The sequence below is a fragment of the Cordyceps militaris genome (assembly GCF_000225605.1).
Source record: "Cordyceps militaris CM01 unplaced genomic scaffold CCM_S00002, whole genome shotgun sequence".
NCBI lineage: Eukaryota > Fungi > Ascomycota > Sordariomycetes > Hypocreales > Cordycipitaceae > Cordyceps > Cordyceps militaris.
Window position 1 is genome coordinate 4,049,055 of NW_006271970.1, and position 18,397 is coordinate 4,067,451.

Below are 18,397 nucleotides of genomic sequence, written 5' to 3' on the forward strand. Positions count from 1 at the left end.
TCCCGTCGTCGCCAGCACCCCTGCCACCCAGAACCCGCCCACCGTCCAGGCCACCAACCCGCCTACTGTCACTGCCGGTGCCGGCCGTCTCGGTGCTGGTGTCGGCGCTCTGATCCTCGCCGCCGCCTTCGCCATGGCTCTGTAAACGCAGCCCGGTGAATGCAAGGGAATAGTGCCGCGCTTGTTGCTCCAGTGCAACCCGAACGCTCCTCATGGACGAGTCTCGCTCGAATTGATGCGTCTGGCGAACTGAGCAGAGTGCCTGCCCGGAGTTATGGGGGTCTTGATTTGGTTTTCTAGAGCAAAAAAATTCGTTTCTGCTTGATCGTTGTACAAGAGATAATTTATTGGTTACTTGTATTAGCAAGGTCGAAAATCTTTAGAGGAGGTTAATAATAAGGGGTTCATTCTTACAACTGTCACAATTGACTGCTCGCTCTCGTGTCTGCGTGCTGTGAATCTCGTGGGAGGCAACTCAGGCTTTTCGGACTATTGTATCACACAAATACTGACTTTAAGCAAATACTGTGCCGCTTAGCGCGCTTGGTATGTCCGTAGCGATGGAGCCGTGTATATTTGTAAACAGTAATGTACCTTGTGATCAATTCAGGTAGTTACAAATAAGACCTAGCCTTTTCCGCCTATTGGCGAGCCGTGCTGGGGGTTCGAGTGAGCTACATCCCAGCTAACACAGTATTCACAAGCGCCGTGCTTAAGAAGCTGACCAGCATTGCGGGAACCAGACCACTCAACCGGCCTCGGGATTCAACATGACATATCCTTCGTGGTTTCGACCCTCCTCATGACAATATTCTTTCCGAAGCATCCAGGCGCGAGCGGACTTCACGCACAAGAGCCTTGGCCTCTTCCACCTCGACACCGTCCTGGCAAAGCTCCGTTGCGAGCCGGTGAGCAACTGTATAATCCGAGGTGCGCATAGCGAAACGGGCCAGCCACATGCGCGCCTTGCTTGTCGCGGCTGTGACACCCGTCCCCTCAGTGCGCCCTTCCTCACGCTCGCCATCGTCTGATCCTCCAGGCGAGTCATTCTGCGAACGGGACGGGTCAATAGCCGAACCGTCTGCATCTCTGCCCGCCGGGTTGCCGCCATCCTCTTGCCCTACGCAAAGTTCCATGTATGACTTCGCTTCCTCCTCCTCGCCAAGCTGCTCGTACATGGTTGCAATCTGCAGGAGAATTTCGGGATCCATGTGTGCTGTCGCCGCGTGTGAGCCGAAACCACCATTGTTGCCAAAGCTACTGCCAGCATCGTAGTAGGCATCGGCGAGCAAAGCACGTTTCAGGGCTTTGATGCCATCGCGGTCTCTCCCCATCTTTTGCAAGCATGATCCAACAGCCATCCACATCTTGCCGTCCCACGGCCGCAGACCCGCGGCTTTCTTGTAGTACCAGAGCGAATACGTGTGCATCTCGAGCATTTCGTATGTCTGACCGAGTCCATACCAGGCACGGTAGTCGCGTCGGTTAACATCTACTGCGCGGCGATATGATTCAATGGCTGCGTGCGTATTCTTGAGCTCGACATATTCGTGACCCATCAGCGTCCAGGCTGACAGACAAGTTCTGTCTAGCGTCAAAGCGCGGCGAAAATACTGGACGGCCTTCTCGTGCATGGAGAGCAGCGAGTAGTAGTTTCCAATGACGACGCAAGATTCTGGCCGAAACTTGTCCACACTCGAGCAAAGATGTGCTAAGAAGGCGAGTTTCGGTCGAAGATTCAGAACGTACAGAATATTAGAGTAGTGATCCAAGGAATCTAGGCGATGTGGGTGCAAGGAGAGTAGGCGGCTAAAGTGTTGTTCCGCTAACAGAAGATCCTTCTCGTGATATGCCAACAACGCATTACAAGTGAGAAGAAAAGATGAGGTTGGGAAAATAGCCATAAGCTGCTCGAGTGAGGTGGCCAGGCTTGCTGAATGTTGGTACAGCTCGAGCGACGTATGTAGGTGGAACATGTATGACATGATATTCTGCGGACAGTGTCGAGATATTCGATCCAACTATTCAAAGTCAGCTTTTGTCTTCATTTATAACGGGGTACGCACGTCTTCGCTCCTCGCGGTCAGTGATGTAATTTCTAGCCAGCAGCCCCAGTTCATGGGAAACTTGTGCACACTTTGCAGAAAGAACCCGAGAGCCCTTTTGTCATTCTTTTCTTTGGCAAGCACCATACCGTATCTAACAGGAAAGTTAACACCCTCACACGGACATGGGAAAACATGGCGACGCACAGATATTCCAACCAGCCCTGGCTCCCGACCACTTCATTATCAACAGTCTTTGCTTCAAACCACGATGCCAGATAGCTTCCCACCGCGAGAAGTTGTTTATTCACAACAGTGCCGAGATCCTGCGGCCCCGTCACCATTTCGGAATCTTCCGCCTTTCGCTTCTCGCCCGAGAGAAACTTGGCGTAGAGGGCGAGAAACAGGCTCTTTTGACTCATCAGCGGCAAGGGAGAGACAGGCCTGGCCTCTGCCGCTTTCGCTTTGCTCTTGCTCTTGCTCGGCGAGCTGCTGCCCACGTCTGTCCGCGAGCCGAGCACGGTGGAGAAGAGAGCGTCGGGCAGGAAGATGGCGGCGCAGCGGTCATACTCGCGGCAGTCAAAGAGCGACTTGGCGAGGAGATACCTGCTCAGCTCCCTGGATTCGAGCCGCGCCTCCTCCGGGTCCTGGTTCGGCAGGAAAACGGGGGACAGGTGTGGCTGCTCGACGTCCTCGTTTTGCAGCTCCTCGTCTGTTGGGTCAGGGAGCGATGTCAACAGCTCCGCCGCCCTGCGTTCGCATCAGCCACAATGTCGAGGGGACGCCTGAAGGCGGGAAGGAATGCATACCATTTTGCCGATTGATACAGGCAGCGCTCTGAGCATCTTACTACCGCATCTTGTAGTGCGACTCGCAATTGCGCAAGCTCGTGAGCTGTGAGTGCCATGGTACCTCTGGTGGTTGCACACCAGAAGCCAAACCCGTAAGAAATGCCGTCGAATTGCTGTAATCGTTCCAAGGTGCAACTAGAGCTACGAAATTATAACACGCTCTCTCCGGTTCGATTTTTGGCTTTGATTTGGCGCAGTTCTTGACGTTTAAACCAGGCCCGCCGTTAGCGAAGTTGTCGCGATCTGCCTGTTTGGAAGCGCGTCACTGACAGTGCGAATACTACCTATGCACTGTATTTTACACTATGCACTTACACTCCCCGTCACTCCTTCCTCTGAATCCCCCAATAGTGGCGGAATGTAGAAAACTACAATAAGTATTGAGATGAAATTCAATTACGCTTGGATAATAAAGTCACTCAAGTATACCACTGTTTTGATAACATTGTGACGTTGAATTATGATAAAATTGATATTGTAGAATAAAACGAGTATTGTTATGCGCTGTACTCCAGTCCCAAAGATTTCACTAAAATTACAAAATTAGAAAGAGAAACCAGTTGAATACAAGTCAATCAATTCCCAAACACCAATAACCCAAAACAAAACAGAACAAGTCCAGGCTGCGAGAAACAAAGAGATGTCATGGCGGCAGTGGTCTCACGTACCATGACAAAAGAAACATTTATACTCATTCCATGCGCTAAATCTGCCTAGGTGAAGGCTGCACAGCCGGTCCACGCTGCCGCGGTGAATGCCGCGGCTGGACAGGCAACGGCACCGACGGCGCCTGTGACGCCGCATCTCCGTTCATCGGTCGAGAGGGAAGAGACGGCACCGGTGGCATATTTCCCAGCTCTTGACGTCTAGGTTGACCATTCCCGGCCGTAGAGCGACTCCGCGGCCTCAGTCCACTTTGCGGCTCCGCGGACGCCAGGTTCCCGGTGTTGGAGCGCGGCATGGGGCGGGCTCTCGGCGCAGAAGGCATCATTGGCGTCCCAGGCAAGTTGTAAACGGGTGGCGGCAGCCCATTCGGACTCGTCTTTGGCGGCGGAATACCGAAATGCTCAAACGGCCTCGGCAGCTCCAGAAAGTGCGTCTTGATGGGAGGCGGTCGGTTGGGTCGTCGCTGTCCATGCATGGCGGCGTCTGCGGTCGCTGGCCGCCGCACTGGAGGGGGCTCGTCCTTGCGCAGCTTGGCAGTGTGTTCAGCCGCAGAGGGAAACCATGATGTGGGCTCAGGTTTCCGCTTCTCCTCGGGGACGTCGAAAATAAAGGCATCGAATTCGAGTCCGGTCGAGTTGGCCTGCGGGCTCGTCTGTAAGCGATCCAGCCGGAGACCAGGTGATGGGTGATACATCGAGCTCGGCGACACACCAGGGCTCTTATCGGTATCGGCCCGCTTCAGGCTCGGCCTGGCCGCCTGGTCTTTGGCCTTGGGAGCAGGCGTGGCGGGTGGCGGAAAGTCGGGCGGCGGCGGGCGCGCGTCGAGCTTCCCATCAGGGGTGGCCGGTTCTGGTGGCGCAGCCGGCAGCAGCTTTCTCGCCTCTTCGGCCAGCTTGGGGATATTGTCCAGATCTAGAAGCGGCTGGAAACTGCCAATGCGAAAGGATGGGGTTGCGCTGGACAGCGCAGAGTCAGCGTTGGGCTGATCGGCCGCTGCGTCCAAGCCGTCCGCCGAGTCGAACGTGAGTTGCGGTGCTGGCGCATTCATTTTCCGGTCGAGGGCGAGCTTTCTGGCCACGAGTAGCCAGCTGCGCCATCCATGGACCAATTCGTAAAACTGCGTGGCAACCTCTGCGTTGTCTGTAGAGAAGAAATGGACGAAGTTGACCTCATCAGAGAACTGCACGCTTTTCTGCTGACTCTTGATCGCATAGCAAAACTTCTTGGGCGGCTTGACGCTCTGTCGGATTTCGGTCTCTTTGGGCGTGTAAATGTCAAAGTCGGCCATGTGACAGAGCTGCACGCAAGTGGCATCGCCAGGCAGCGCATCGGCCGTCTTGGCGGAATACATTTGACCATTTTCGAGCAAGGTTATCCAGCGCTTGTTCCATTTGCCGGGGCGTGAAGATTGATACAGCTGCAGATTGAAGCCAGGCGGGTTCCCGTTGGAGTTGGGAACAGCGTCAAGATCGAGATCGTGGTCGCTCATGGAGGCGGGGCAGCCCAGAATCAAGAGAGAGTTTTCATGGTCCTTATCCCAGCTGTTCATAACATCGCGGATACGCTCATAGCGCCGCAGGCGACGTTCGAGTCCCATCATGAGGTACGACTCAACAACGACGCTGTTGGCGGGGTTAATGTGATGGCGCATCATGGTTGAGGCCATGAACAGAATGTCCACTGCGTTGGTTTCGCTAGCAACAGGGAGGCTGATCGTGGACGATTGGCATCGGACAGCAACACGCTTTGAATTCTTGTTAGTTTCCTATGCTTGAGCACCGCAGACTGGCACTTACGCGCTCAAAAGTTTGGGAAGCATGCATTACCGGAGTGAGTTCTGGGGTATGACTAAATAGGCTTGGGGTTTCCATGAAGTCCGAAAACTTGGTACTGTCAGGGTTGGAAGTCGTCTCCAGACTGTTTCCACGACTTGTGAAGACAGTTGTAGCAAATGAGCTGGGGGTATCTGGGTGCAGCGTCGGCGTCGGCAGCTTCCTGCTCCGTGAGAATAAGTTGAACAGAGACGGCTTTGACTTTGGGGGCGGCGTGACGAGCGTGGCTTGGAGACGCGCGAGGTCCTGTCTCTTCTGATCGGCGATGATGCGCTGTGCCTCGCCCTCTAGGCGCTCAGGATCCGGCAGCTCGTTCTCAACCTCTTTCCTGCCAAACAGCATCCGCTTCGATTTGCTCCTGGCCTGCTGCAGGGGTGACGCAGGTGACTCGTCCAAGGGCTCGGCCGTGTACTTGTCATGCACGTCGCCCTCGCCCTGGAGGGGGTTGGCACTGCCGGGCCTTGGGCTGTCGTCGCATTTGTTGAATGTGGGTGGCAGCGGGATGTTGACTGGTTTCGGTGTAAGTGCGTAGGATGGCAGCGCGGGCACATCTGGCGCGCTCTTGTCGCCGCCTCGTCTGGCCCGTAGAGTGTGGACGCTGCTCGATCGCAGCCTGCGGATGGGCGATTCCTCCGACTTGTCGGTGTCGCGGAAAATATCGAGAACGCGAGGGGAGGAGATGCTTTTGCCCCGAAGCATGCGGTATCGTGAAGTAGACTGAGGAAGCGCCGCGGCGGCCGCCTCTGTCGCCATTGCGATGAGGGGTTGGTCAAGTTTGGATTATGGGCGTTGTCTCTTTTCCGCAGGGTATGCTGTTTTCTTTCGATATTTTCGGTTGTTTTAGGTGTCACGGCGATCTTTTGGCGGTTGGTCGTCTCGAGGTTGCGATCCGTCGATAGAAAGCAAAGACAGTTCGGCCTAGTGCTTGTAGAAGAGATCGGTCTGCGGGACTAGGCGACTCGCACAGACTGTGATGGCGTTTAATTGCAGATATACTGGAGTAAAACTATTGAATGAGAGGGGCTGTTCAATAAAGGACACCGGGGAGCCGTCTCCACGGATACGCAAGTCAGGGAGGGCAATTTTGAGAAAGGAAATCGTACGACGAGGGCTGCCACGAAGAAAATGACAAGAAAAGGAAGGAAGGGAAGAAAGGAAAACGATCGTGAGAGCGGGCTTTTTCGAGTGTAATTGGCGCCAGCCAGTAGAGTTGGGGGGCGGTACGCGGCCATGTTCAAGGGTATTTTCTTGTTTTTATTGTTATCCCACTTCGTTCCTCGTCAAGAGTCAAGACACGTTTTGTCGCTTACAAGATTCCAGAGTCAATGCTGGCTCACGCGCCAAGCTCCGGGGGCGTGGACACGGCTTTGTCTCAGTGCCGTGAGCGACGCGCCACTGTTACATTCCGACGACGAACAAACCTTGTCTAGTTACAGTCTAGACGATTGGGGCGATGGCGTGCAATAGCAAGGGGACCCCTGGCGCAAGAAAAGGGAAAAAAGCAACGATTCTGGCACCGTCGTACCGAATAATTCGTATGCAGGGAGAGAAGTTAATAAACCTACGACATTATTTCAATGCCGTGGCGCAGTTGTACCCGCAGGTAGCATCAGCTATACATACATCTCATTAGAAAAAAACGATAAACAATAAGCAGATATTGGAAAACAACTAGGAAATGAGAGGTAAACGCACCGTTGGCTGCCCTACCTCACCGCGGCCGGCAAGATGCAAGGTGAGGCGTTGCTGCACTGGCAGGCATTGGCTGCCCTATTGGGACTAATAATCGATATACTATTCTTGGCTTGGATCCCTTTTGTCGATCGCGACGCGTATCTGCAGCTGGTATCGCACTTTTTTTATTGAATATAGTTGAACCGGCCGCAAATGAGCAGCAGAGACATGCAGGTCTGGCCCGTCGAGTGAAACATCCTTCGAGGCTGCCGCACCACAGCGTTCCTTTTTCCATGCGCTAACATGTACTGCGTAACGGCAAGTCTTGGAGCTGCCAAGATCGGGTGAGTTGTTGATTTCTAGCAGTATTGAAAGCCGCCTGTGGTGGCCCCATCGTTTCCCTCACGTATAAATCTGTGCATTCCAGTCTTTTTCCCAATCTCCCAAAAAACACAGTGACCGACCCATGACCCTTCCCGGTCTACCCAATTGGACACTTTTGAGTGGCTGGCCGTCTGATCCATTCGTACTTACTTACGAAATGCCCCCAGCTCGCGCCTCCACCACGCAGTAAAGTCGCAGGTGGACAGGTCAATGTCGAGACTCTTGAGCGTCTTGGTGCTGAGGTGGGTATCATATGGACGCTGCACGGCTGCATTGGGGTCGTTTCCTTCTGTGTTGGGCTCGATGTTGTCCGCCGGTAGGCCCATAATCTCCGCAAACTTTTGGCACATCTCGTACTTTGTCATCCGATCTTCGCTGGAGAACTGCAAGATCTTTGGCAGCGAGGCTCGGTCAGCAGCACCCAGGTAGTGCTCCGCAATATCTACACAAAACGAGAACTGATATTAGCCTTCCTCACTGAACTTGAATCGATTACGCTTGCTCCGGTGTGCTGATCCCGCTTTTGCAGGAATTTTGCGCCGGCTTCTTTTCCTTTTGAATAATGGGACACGGTGGGTTTGACTGTCAGACAAGTCATAAACGGCCCACGCGCGCAAAAAGAAATGAGGAAAAGACAAAAGTATTGTGCGCCGTTCTTTGAGACATACCGTGACACACCCGGGCTGCATCTTCGGTATTTGTTGGATAGCGTGGAGCCCAGTGATCCATCTTAAATCTCTTGTCTTCTGTCTGAGACTTCCAGACGGAGTCGAGTAGCACATTGACGGCGCTCTCGGCTGGCGTCTCCGCTGATCCATATAGCACAGGGACGCGGAGCACCACGGCCGATCCGGGCTTGCCGCCATCCGCCATCAAGGCCGCCTTTTCACCGTCCAGCTTTGTTTGGCCGTACAAGTTGGGCGGGCTTGTTTCTGAGTCGGCCTCGTACGGCGCCTCCCCGAGCCTTCCCGGAAACACGTAGTCGGTCGAAATGTATATCAGGAATGCACCCTTGGCTGCGGCGGCCTGCGCCAGCGACGATGTTGCCGACACGTTGAGTTTCCTGGCACCTTCGGGATCTTTCTCTACTTTGTCGGGGAAACGCTCTGCGGCGCCTTGGGACAAGGTTAGCTGGTCAGCGGGGCGGGTGAAATTGATGAATGACCGGCTCACAATGAACAATAACCTCTGGGCTAACATGTGCGAGTTTAGTATTGCGTATTTGTCATAGTTACTTTCTTGATGCTCGTCACTCACTTCGTCTCCTCCAGGAGCTTGTCAATCTCACTGGCGTTGCCAAGATCTACTTTCAGTACATCAACGCCGTCGGCTCGCGAGAGACCTGTGCCTTTGACGTTCCATCCCTTTCTTCGGAATGCGCGAGACACTTGTCGGCCAAGAAGGCCGGTAGCTCCAGTGACCACAACTGTGCGATCTACCATTTCTGCGATTTGTTTGTTTGGTGTGTTTGCAGGTGTTGAGTTGGTCTGTTACGAAGGGTTAAAGGGCTAAGTGGATGACGTGGGAAGTGGTGGGGTAACCAGCTTCAAAACCAGCTTTCGCCTATAGCACCGTGTAAGGGGTTGCTCAACGCACTACACTCCTGCGGGACAAATAAACAACGCGAGAAAAGACGAGGCATAAGATAGAAACCAAAGAAGATTAAAGACGAAGAGTTTCGCCTCAGGACAAGAGAGCAAACGAGATACTCGCCGAATGTAATAACGTACAGGGTAGCCTTATCTGATAAGAGCTCGATTTGCTAGCGGCGATTTTGTCTAACGCGACGATCCAGCTTCTGAGACCTTCAAACACTTTTCACAAGTACATACCACTCCGCAAAATGCCTCCGAAGCGCATGACAGCGAACCCGCTGAAGCCTTCGCGGCATAGAGCGGGCAAGCATACAGGCGCCGAATCCTCCTCCGACAGCGACGCCGACGAAGCGACCACCGCGCCCGCCGCACCCATCCCGCCACCGCCCAAGGCCGCGAGCGCGGGCAAGATCATCAGCAACCTGAGCAAGGTCGACCTCAATGCGCGCCGACAAGAAGCGCAAGTCGCCGAAGCACAACGGCTGGCCGCCGAAAAAGCAGAACGGCTCGCTGCCGAGGCCGGCTTTGTCACCGAAGATGAGAGCGGCGCGGACGACGGCGGCGGCGGCGGCGCCCAGGACGAAGCGGACGAGTCCGACGAGGAAGAGTCGTCCGAAGAAGACGAGGAGAGCAGCGAGGAAGAGGCGCCCCGCCGGATGATGCTGCGACCCAAATTCGTGCCCAAGAGCCAGCGCGGGGGCGGCGGCGACGGCCAGACCCCCGCCGAGGCAGAGGAAGCGGCGCGGCTCGCCGCCGAGACCGCCCGGAAGCAGGCCGCCGACGCGCTCGTCGAGGAGCAGATCAAAAAGGACCTGGCGGCGCGGGCGGCGGGCAAGAAGCACTGGGACGACGACGAGGACGCGGCGTCGGACGTGGACACGACGGACGGGCTGGACCCGGCGGCCGAGGAGGCGGCGTGGCGCGTGCGCGAGCTCAAGCGGCTGAAACGCGCGCGCGCGGCCATTGAGGAGCGCGAGGCGGAGCTGGCCGAGGTGGAGCGGCGGCGGAACCTGACGGCGGAGGAGCGGGCGGCCGAGGACGCCGCGTTCCTCGCGCAGCAGCAGCAGGAAAAGGACGCCAAGGGCACCATGGGCTACATGCAAAAGTACTTCCACAAGGGCGCCTTCTTCCGCGACGAGGCCGAGGCGGCCGGCCTGCTGCAGCGCGATCTCATGGGCGCGCGCATCGCCGACGACGTGCGCAACCGCGAGGCCCTCCCCGAGTACCTCCAGCGCCGCGACATGACCAAGCTCGGCCGCAAGGGCGCCACAAAGTACAAGGACATGCGCACCGAGGACACGGGGTCCTGGGGCGCCGACAGGGACCGGAGAGGAGGCGCTGGCGGCGCCCGCGGCCGCTTCGAGGATGACAGGTTCAGGACCGAGGATGAGCGCTTCCGCCCGGATGACCACCTCGCCGGCGGCAAGGGCGCGAATGCAATGCCGCTGGGGGAGAGGCGACGGGATGGTGACGGCAGGCGGTCGCGGTCGCCGAGGCGCGAGGGGAGGGACGAGGACCGTGGGAGCAGGAAGAGGAGCAGGTCGCGGGAGCGTGGCGAGGACAAACGACGAAGGGTGGAAGCAGACCGGTAGTCTGCGTGTAACTATATTTGAATCTCTTTTTCTTTGGTTGGGTGTTGATTACTTTAGCGTTGCCCTGCCATATGAAAACCAATATGTGCAAATATCAAAAACAAACCGAACCCATTCACTTTATCAAAACCTTATATGAAGACACCAGACAGATTTTTAAAAACCCAATGTAGCAAAGTCACCCCCAAAGCTAAAATGATTTGCACCCATGCACGCTCGAGCCCACTACCCAAACGCTTTCCCCAATGCTTTTCATATCCTCACAATTTCCACCTTGGCTCGCTCAAAGACGCAGTGACCTTGTAGGCCGTCGCCCTCAATCTTGGGCGGGTGCAGCGTCATACGCGCGTACGTGCCGGCGCCGCGGCGCTTGGACAGGTATCCGGGGTTAATGGCGAGCACGCTCTCCACGACCTAATATCAGACTTAGCATCCATAAAATCAGGCTCACTTTTCTTGTTTCCTCCTGCCATGTACATACCTTGGCAAACGGCGGCAGCGCGCTCGGCGTCAGCATGACGTCCGGCCGCACATTGACCATTTCGCCGAGCTTGAGGTAGCTGAGGTCGAGGACGGCGCCGGTGGCGAGGCCGTCGTCGGTGCCGGTCCTGGGGAGGCGGGCGCGGTCGGTCGGGGGGTAGACGGGGTAGTAGTGGCGCTGCTCGACCAGATGCCTGCACAGACGCGCCGTCAGGTCGCCGGGGGCGGCCCTGGCCAGCTCCTCGGCGTAGAGCGCCCACAGCGCGTCCTGGCTGGAGACGGCGAGGACGACCTCGTTGACGGACAGCGTCATGGGGTTGGACACGATGCGCACGGCCTTGTGCAGGCCGAGCGACTGCCGCGAAAAGGCCTCTTGCGGCCACGAGACGTGCTTGGCGAGCACGTCGCGCACCGACGGCACCAGGACGACGGTGACGTGCGGGCGCGTCGTCGCGAGCCGCGTCAGCGCCGGCGCCACCAGGTGCCGGAACACGGTCGCCATGGTGGCCGCGTCCGCGTCGGGCAGGTCGGCCGGCAGGTCAAAGTCGCCGGCGGCGATGAGCGGGTGGTCGGCGTCGAGGAAGGGGCCCGCGAGCACGAGCACGTCGGCGTGCGTGTCGGCCGCCTGCTCGCACAGCGCGTGCAGCGGCGCAAAGTCGAGGTTGTCGTCGGCCGTGTACGGGCCGGCCGCGAAGAACAACGTCAGCGGCGGCGCGGGCGGCGTGCCCTCCTCCTCGTCCACCGTCATGGCGTCTGGGTCGCGCACGCGCATCCGCTCCTCGTGCGCCGCCAGCGCCTCGCCCGTCGAGGCGGCGTTGGGCAGCAGCGGGAGCGGCAGCAGCTCCTGGACCACAAACTCGTTGCCCGTCGCGTTGCTGCCGCGCAGCGCGAGGATCTGGCCCGGAAAGACGCTCCAGGCGGGCAGGGCCTCGAGGTTGAGGGGCACGCGGAAGCCCATGCCGGTGCGGCGCGACGTCTCGAGCACCAGGCTCGCCGCGTTGAGCCGGCCCTCGGCCGCGTCCGAGGCCACGCGCCCCACGGCGACAATCTCCGTCGTGCCCTGCCGGGCGGCGTTGCCAAAGACGTCGTCGTCGAGCTTGTGGTGCTGCTGCACGAGCGTCGCCACGTCGTCGATGCGGTCGTCGAGGATCTCGCTCGCCTCGGAGAGCTTCATCGCCAGCGGCTTGTACGCCATCTTCTTCTGGTCCGACGCCGCCGTCAGCTTGACGCGGGGTTCGGGGTACGGTGCCGCCGGGGGCGTCGCCGACGCGAGCTGCCCGTTGAGGACCTCGAGGACCTCGCCGGGGTTCGGGCGATCGTTAAACGAGCTACAGAGGCGAAAAAAAAAAAACAATACTGTTAGCTCACACGGGTTCCTGCGAAGGGGAAGTTTGGTGTGACGGGAACGCACGGTAGGCCACCCATGTCGGCGAGTTGCTCGCTCATGCCACCGACCGGCGAGCTCGAAATCTTAGACGTCTCCATCCTCCGCCGCAGCGCGCTGCCACCCGCGCTGCCTGGCGCCACCCTCCTGTTGAGCTTGGAGCCCGACGCCGGCGTGCTCGGCATCAGGCCGTCCAGCATGCCGTACATGTCCCCTCCCGCGCCTCTTCCACTGGCGGCCCTCGGCGTCGACGCGACCCTTCTATCCGCCTTGGGCTTGACAGCCGACGCGGACCCGGCCAACGGCGCCGTGGCCGCCGTGGCCAGCGCGTCCAGCATGTTCTTCTTGAGGTTTCGCACGTTGTCCAGCGTCAGGGCGTCACCGGCGTCGACGTCCAGCTTGATGCAGTACGACTCCCATTTGTAGAATAGGTCCTCGGCTGAGATGCTGTGCAGGCGAATTATTGACTGTAGCTCAGCCGCCACGTCGGGCTCAATGGCCTTGCCGGCGGCGAAGAGCTGTTGGAGCTCCGCGTCGGCCATGGCGTGGGGGCGTCGCGTCGTCGTGGCTGGCCTGGGATGGGGGAGACCTTTTGTCAATAAATCCTGTAGTAATCGGTCGGTCGCCTTGTCGCTTGTGCGCAGACCTGTGTTGAGTCTTGCGAAGATGTAAAAGCTCGGGTGTGGGGTGGGAGACGCGGCGAGACGCGTCTTGCCCGTGTTAATTGAAACCCCACGTTGATGACTCCGTACCTAGCCTGCCGTCCAGCACTACAGCACTACATATCTAGCTACCTAGGTAGGGTCGCCAATTGCTTCACATAATAACCATCAGTCTTTCGAGGGGTGGATAAAATAACGTCGGAGGTTTTGAATTAACAAGATATGTAACTCTAAGCAAAAAATATTTCTTAAAACGCCATATCCGATGCTCAGTATCTAAGCTCGGTAAATCCTATGCCAACAGCGGCCCAATGTGCCATAAAACGCCATGACTTCCAACTCCATGTTCAAAATAATTGCAAGTATGCAGATGACTGCTCATGATTCGCTCAACGATAGAAAATATGTTCAGAGCAACGCCAATATTTATTCGTTGTCCCCTTCAGTCGGGGCGTCCATGTTCCATTGCGCCCAAGAGGCTTCGTAATCAAAAGAGACTGACCCATTTCTAGGGGGTGAGCTCGGCATGATTCCGTCGGTGCTGAGGAGGTTGCCAAACTCCAAGAGGGTGTCGTGGCTGCTCTCCATCGCAGGCAAGTTGCTGAGATCCAACTCGCTGTCAAGGTTGAAGCCGTTCGGGTCCGACATTAATTGGTTGATTGTTCTTGAAATTGGCGTGTCAAAGGGGTCAAACGCGTTCTGGTGGTTTCGAGGGCTCCGTCTGCGGGTCATACTTCCTGGGCCGCCACGGATGGAGCGTGGCGTCTTGGTCGGGGTGGCCTGTAGGAGAGCGAGCTGGCTGGGCGAAGAGACAGACCGCACGGTGCGCAGAGACCGCGACACACTTCTGGTCACTGGTCGATGGCTCGGCGCCGCATGGGTAGGAGTCTTGAAGGGCTCAGCAGCGACAGAGGCCTTCGCATTCGGAGGCGTGCCTGGGCGCCCAATCGTAGGGCTGCGGAAGAGGGCTTCTGGGTCGTTGCATTTCAGAAGACCGTCGTCAGTGACAAATGGCAGGTTCTCCTTCTCGAGCGCAATATCCCTGGTCTGGCGGTACATGTCATCGGTCATGACAACATTAATGTCAGCAGTGCCGAGGACTCTGGGCGTACCAGGCTTTCTCGGTGAAGGGAACAGAAGTCGTTTCGTTGTGCCCATAGCCTGATCCATGTCGACATCAATTGGGCTTCTCGCCGTACCGTCGCCGCTAGTAGCAGAGTGTGTCGATCCCGGGATGGATTGTGTATCCATAGCACCGCCATCGGCAGGGAATACATCGCCCCGAGTCCCCTCCATAGCTGTGCTTGAAATACCGCTAGGGCCGTATTTTGGCGAGGAGGGTTCAGGCGGGCCCATGACATCTGTGTGAAGATAAGCCTCCGATGTTGGATTGGGCACACCTTCTGCCTTAGCTCGGCCCTTCTTGGAGCGAGCAGCGCCCCCCCTCTTCCGGCGTTCTTGACCCCGGCGAGAGGCATCCTTGTCCCATCGCTGGGGAGGACGGTGGGTTTTGCACTTTGTCAGCCAGATACCGCAAGGGTTGCAGAGAAGCAGTTCTTGCCAGCTGGCCTTGTCCTCTGTTGTGAGAAGCCCTTTCTTGATGACGCGATGCTGAGTGGGTTTTTCGTTCTCATCACGCTGCGTAATCTCGATGGCGGTAATTCGACCCGGCTTTTCCGAGTATTCAACATACTCGGGGACTCCTTCGCGATCCTGAACCCAAATCTTGCGCCACGTAGGAGTTTCAATGGCCCCACAATTACTGCAGAAGGGGGGCATGGTGCCGTTCATGATCGCCTCCTCCAAACGTTGCTTAATGGCGTGCTTTTTGACAATGTTCTTGTTCGTCCTATTCTCAGGTGATGAAGGCGGAGGCAGAATGGGTTCGCTGGGTGGTATGCTGGCCTCGGGTAGATAGAGAGTGTCCGGACGCGCGAATGGGGCTAGAGCATCACTGGCTGGTACTATTTCCATGACCGCATCCGATTTGCCGAGCTGAGCATCCGGCACTTGAAAATCGGTGATATCGTCTTCAACAACGGCTGCTTGTGTGAGGGTTGATGGACCAGCAGGCTCACTCGCGGGCGTGTTGGGCAGCATGAGCGGACCAGCAGAATTTGAACGAGCTAGGGGCGTTTTGGCCTTGAGAACTGGAGTTGTGGAGGCTGGTGGTTGAGACGATGGTCGTTGCCTGTGATTCGCGGCTGGCTGAGCCACTGGTTCAGGGGCAATTCTCCGGATTTCCTTTGCCTCGGCGGGGACTTCGGGATAGTCTGCCAATGGTGTAGGAGGCTTCTCGGCAGCATCGGTGGTGGGAGGCGGTGTCGGAGCCATTCCCGGCGGTGAGGGCATGTGATCCTTCCGGACAAGAGCGCCGACAGTAGAGTGTTGCGGCGCGGACTGTTTCAGAGGGGGCAGCTCGGGCGGTGTCTGCTGTTCTGGCCGCTGCTGTTCTGTGCTTTGCAGCGTTGGTTGCTCCCGCTGCTGCTGCGCTGGCTGCTCCCACTGCTGTTGCGCCGGTTGCTTCCACTGGCGCTGCGCTGGTTGCTCCTGCTTCTTCTGCGCTGGTTGCTCCCGTTGCTGTGGTGTTCCCGGATATCCCGAGTCGTAGCTGCAAATATGAACCAGATCCTGGCCGTCCGGCCCATCCTGCATTTGGAAAACCTGAATCGGGACATTTCTGGAGACGACCTTGGTCTGCGCCTTTCCTTTGCGCGCCCGCGACGGAGCCTTGCGATTGCTGACGGTTTGCTGAGGAGGCGGCAGTGACTCCTCAGCAAAGAGTTCCATATTCTCCGACAAGAAACTCGCGTCATGCGGCATCTTGGAGGGCGGCATTGGGGGAAGGACGGGACTCGAAGGGGGAGGGCTGGATCGTAAAAAAGGAGTGTCGCGCTGAACCGGTGGTGAGGAACCAATGTCAGGTGGGCTATCCTCTGAGAAGGCTGGGGTAGGGCCCAGAGATTCTGGTGAGCGACCGTCATCCTGGGGCGACGGAGGACTCCTCGCATCAGCGTCGGCGGATTCTGAGTAGCTGAATGTTTGTTTGCCCAGAGCTGACTCACGCCTTATCTTGGAGGTTCGGCCCGGGAAGACCGGAGCATTGGGAACAGGAGTAGGAGCACGTGGCACTCCCTGAAGATGGCTACCTGCAGCGCCCTCACTGTTTGTACCAACGGGACGGAAGTTTCGTAGTGAGCCAGACGTGCTGGCAGTAACGCGTAGAGAGTCTGAACCACCGGCAAACGGGTTGGGCTTGTCGACCTTGGTTGGTTTGGCACGTTTCTTGGCAGGGCCATCCTCTGCCTCGGTGCAGTCCTCGTACCCAGACGTGTTGCCCTCGACGGGGGTTTTCCTAGGGCGTCCGCGGGGGCGGCCCGTGGGCTTTCGTTTTCGGGGCGCTCTGTTGGAGGCTCGGCTTGAAGGTCGCGATGAGCCACCTTGGTTGTCGGGAACAGTGCTGGGATCGACCGGGATGGGCGCAACGCGCTGAATGTCATTGATGTTGTTCTGCATGACGGGGCCAAACGAATCACGTCCGGCTGTGGCGGCGGGAGGGCCATGGGACATGGCTGGCGAAGCTACTCTGGACACGTGTTGTGGCTGGCCCAGTTGTGGGTTTGACTGGATAAAAGAATTCCACTCGGCGGCACCGCTAGGGGTCATGACCATATCGAAGCTGTCTGTTTGCCATTGGGGCTTGGCGGATCCGGATAAACGAAGCCTGACCTCGAGCGTCTCCCGGTTGCCACCGTTAAAGACACCAAGCACATTATTCGTGATGCGTCCGGTGACGAGCTTGGGTTGTTGGCCGGGGAGGTCGCCGCGGACGAGGGAGTCGAGGGCCCACGAGAGCATGCCCTGGCCGACGAGGGGCGTATCTGGTTCTGAGTAATCGAGGGCGTAAATTGTGTAATCGCAATCTTGACCGCCAAGTTCTGGACTGCATTCCGAGACGGCCTGGATACAAACGCGAAGGTCGACGACGCCAATCGAGGTAATTTCGTCAAGGGCAATGGTCTGTACTTGGATGGTATGAGGATATCGGGCAAGACAGTTGACCTTAGCATCCTTATCAAAAGTGTAATGTACTTTTACTGAAGGTCGTGTGTTAGCATGGAGATGGGCTGAGGGAGGCAAGGTCGGCGGGAGGAGGACGTACAGCCCATGGACCTGACCTGAACGCCATTGCTGTCGGGCTCGGCGGGAGGCGTCGGCTGGTGGTGAGCGTTGCCATTCCAACCAGCGCCCATGGCGGAGGCAGGCCGCGGCGAGGCCATGGCCGCTGAAAGCTCGCAGACGAGGCCAACAGCAGCAAAATGGGCTGATGAAGGTGGAAATACGAGCGTTTGTTCGACCGGCGAGGCGGGTATGGTGCGGTATCAGGGTCGGCGGGTTGCGAAAGAAAACGAATTATCGAAGGTTTCGAGGGAGTTGTAGATGAGAAATCGGAGGGTACTGGAGATGAATTGAAAATGGTAAGAAGTGGTTCCCTGGTTCAAACTTGGGGAGGCGGGCGCCCATATACGTGACGCGCCGAAGCAGAACGGGCTCGCCAGAGTCGCGTCCGCCGAAGTGGATCTTGGGCGCTTTTTATCCGTGCAGGCAAGAGAGACAAGGGTTTTTGGCTGGAATTGAAGCGGGGGAGATGAGGCTGGCAGGATGAAAAGCGGAGGCGAAGAAGATAATAAATGAAAAAAAAAAAAAAAAAACTAAGGAACAAAGAGCCATTGCGGCGGGTGAAGAATAAATGTTTTTGTGAAGCAGCGGCGACGGTGATGGGTGTTGTGCTGGGGGGGCGGACGGGCGGGCTATTGGTGCAACGAGCCACGGCCAGTGTGGCTACGAACGAGCAGCAAAGGGCTCATCGAAAGCAAAACGGCAAAAAAAAAACAAAAACACAATGTCTTCTTCGAGACATGTTTTGAACTTACAAGGAAAGGAAGCGATTGGCTTCAACAAGACGCAGTGGTGACGTGCTTGGTCGGCAGCGGATTTATTAGCGCCAACGCTGAGCGGTCGGGACCTGTCACTGGCTGAAAGGTGGTACAACGCTGCAGCGGTCGCTGGTTGGCGTCGGCGGCAAAAAAAAAACGCGATGATGCACAACGTCGCGTGCGCCCCGCCCCGGGTAACAAGGTATGTACCTTTTCACGCGGGATTCGCGGAGGGAGTGACCTGCGGGGAGATCTGAACTGACCATTAGCGTGTTGTACTTTTTTATGGAGCCTC

The 18,397-nt window shown here is 57.3% G+C and overlaps 6 protein-coding genes across 6 annotated transcripts in view; 2 read left to right on the top strand and 4 right to left on the bottom strand.

Moving 5' to 3' along the window:
• Window positions 1–145, top strand: part of CCM_03204 (uncharacterized protein) — a gene marked incomplete at both ends in the record, with an annotated part of 904 nt that extends 759 nt beyond the window's left edge. The window contains one exon of the mRNA XM_006668355.1: window positions 16–145. Coding sequence (XP_006668418.1) covers window positions 16–145 — 130 coding nt within the window. The remainder of the gene's footprint in view (window positions 1–15) is intronic.
• A 655-nt stretch (window positions 146–800) lies between these two features.
• Window positions 801–2,952, bottom strand: CCM_03205 (anaphase-promoting complex subunit CDC23; the record flags this gene model as incomplete). Its single annotated transcript, XM_006668356.1, has 4 exons — window positions 801–2,021; window positions 2,067–2,199; window positions 2,253–2,795; window positions 2,855–2,952. 4 exons carry the CDS (start codon window positions 2,950–2,952, stop codon window positions 801–803), a joined length of 1,995 nt encoding a protein of 664 aa, XP_006668419.1.
• A 4,646-nt stretch (window positions 2,953–7,598) lies between these two features.
• Window positions 7,599–8,894, bottom strand: CCM_03206 (NAD dependent epimerase/dehydratase family protein; the record flags this gene model as incomplete). The annotated part of the gene is made up of 4 exons (XM_006668357.1): window positions 7,599–7,894; window positions 8,121–8,567; window positions 8,626–8,645; window positions 8,710–8,894. The coding sequence occupies 4 exons, from the start codon at window positions 8,892–8,894 to the stop codon at window positions 7,599–7,601; spliced, it is 948 nt and encodes a 315-aa protein (XP_006668420.1).
• Window positions 8,895–9,295: 401 nt separating this feature from the next.
• CCM_03207 (microfibrillar-associated protein MfaP1) lies at window positions 9,296–10,639 on the top strand (the record flags this gene model as incomplete). Its single annotated transcript, XM_006668358.1, has 1 exon — window positions 9,296–10,639. The coding sequence occupies one exon, from the start codon at window positions 9,296–9,298 to the stop codon at window positions 10,637–10,639; it is 1,344 nt and encodes a 447-aa protein (XP_006668421.1).
• Window positions 10,640–10,891: 252 nt separating this feature from the next.
• On the bottom strand, window positions 10,892–13,045 carry CCM_03208 (DNA polymerase alpha/primase associated subunit; the record flags this gene model as incomplete). The annotated part of the gene is made up of 3 exons (XM_006668359.1): window positions 10,892–11,053; window positions 11,121–12,447; window positions 12,531–13,045. The coding sequence occupies 3 exons, from the start codon at window positions 13,043–13,045 to the stop codon at window positions 10,892–10,894; spliced, it is 2,004 nt and encodes a 667-aa protein (XP_006668422.1).
• Window positions 13,046–13,591: 546 nt separating this feature from the next.
• Window positions 13,592–17,445, bottom strand: CCM_03209 (GATA transcription factor (Ams2), putative; the record flags this gene model as incomplete). The annotated part of the gene is made up of 2 exons (XM_006668360.1): window positions 13,592–17,256; window positions 17,328–17,445. 2 exons carry the CDS (start codon window positions 17,443–17,445, stop codon window positions 13,592–13,594), a joined length of 3,783 nt encoding a protein of 1,260 aa, XP_006668423.1.
• Window positions 17,446–18,397: the final 952 nt, after the last annotated feature.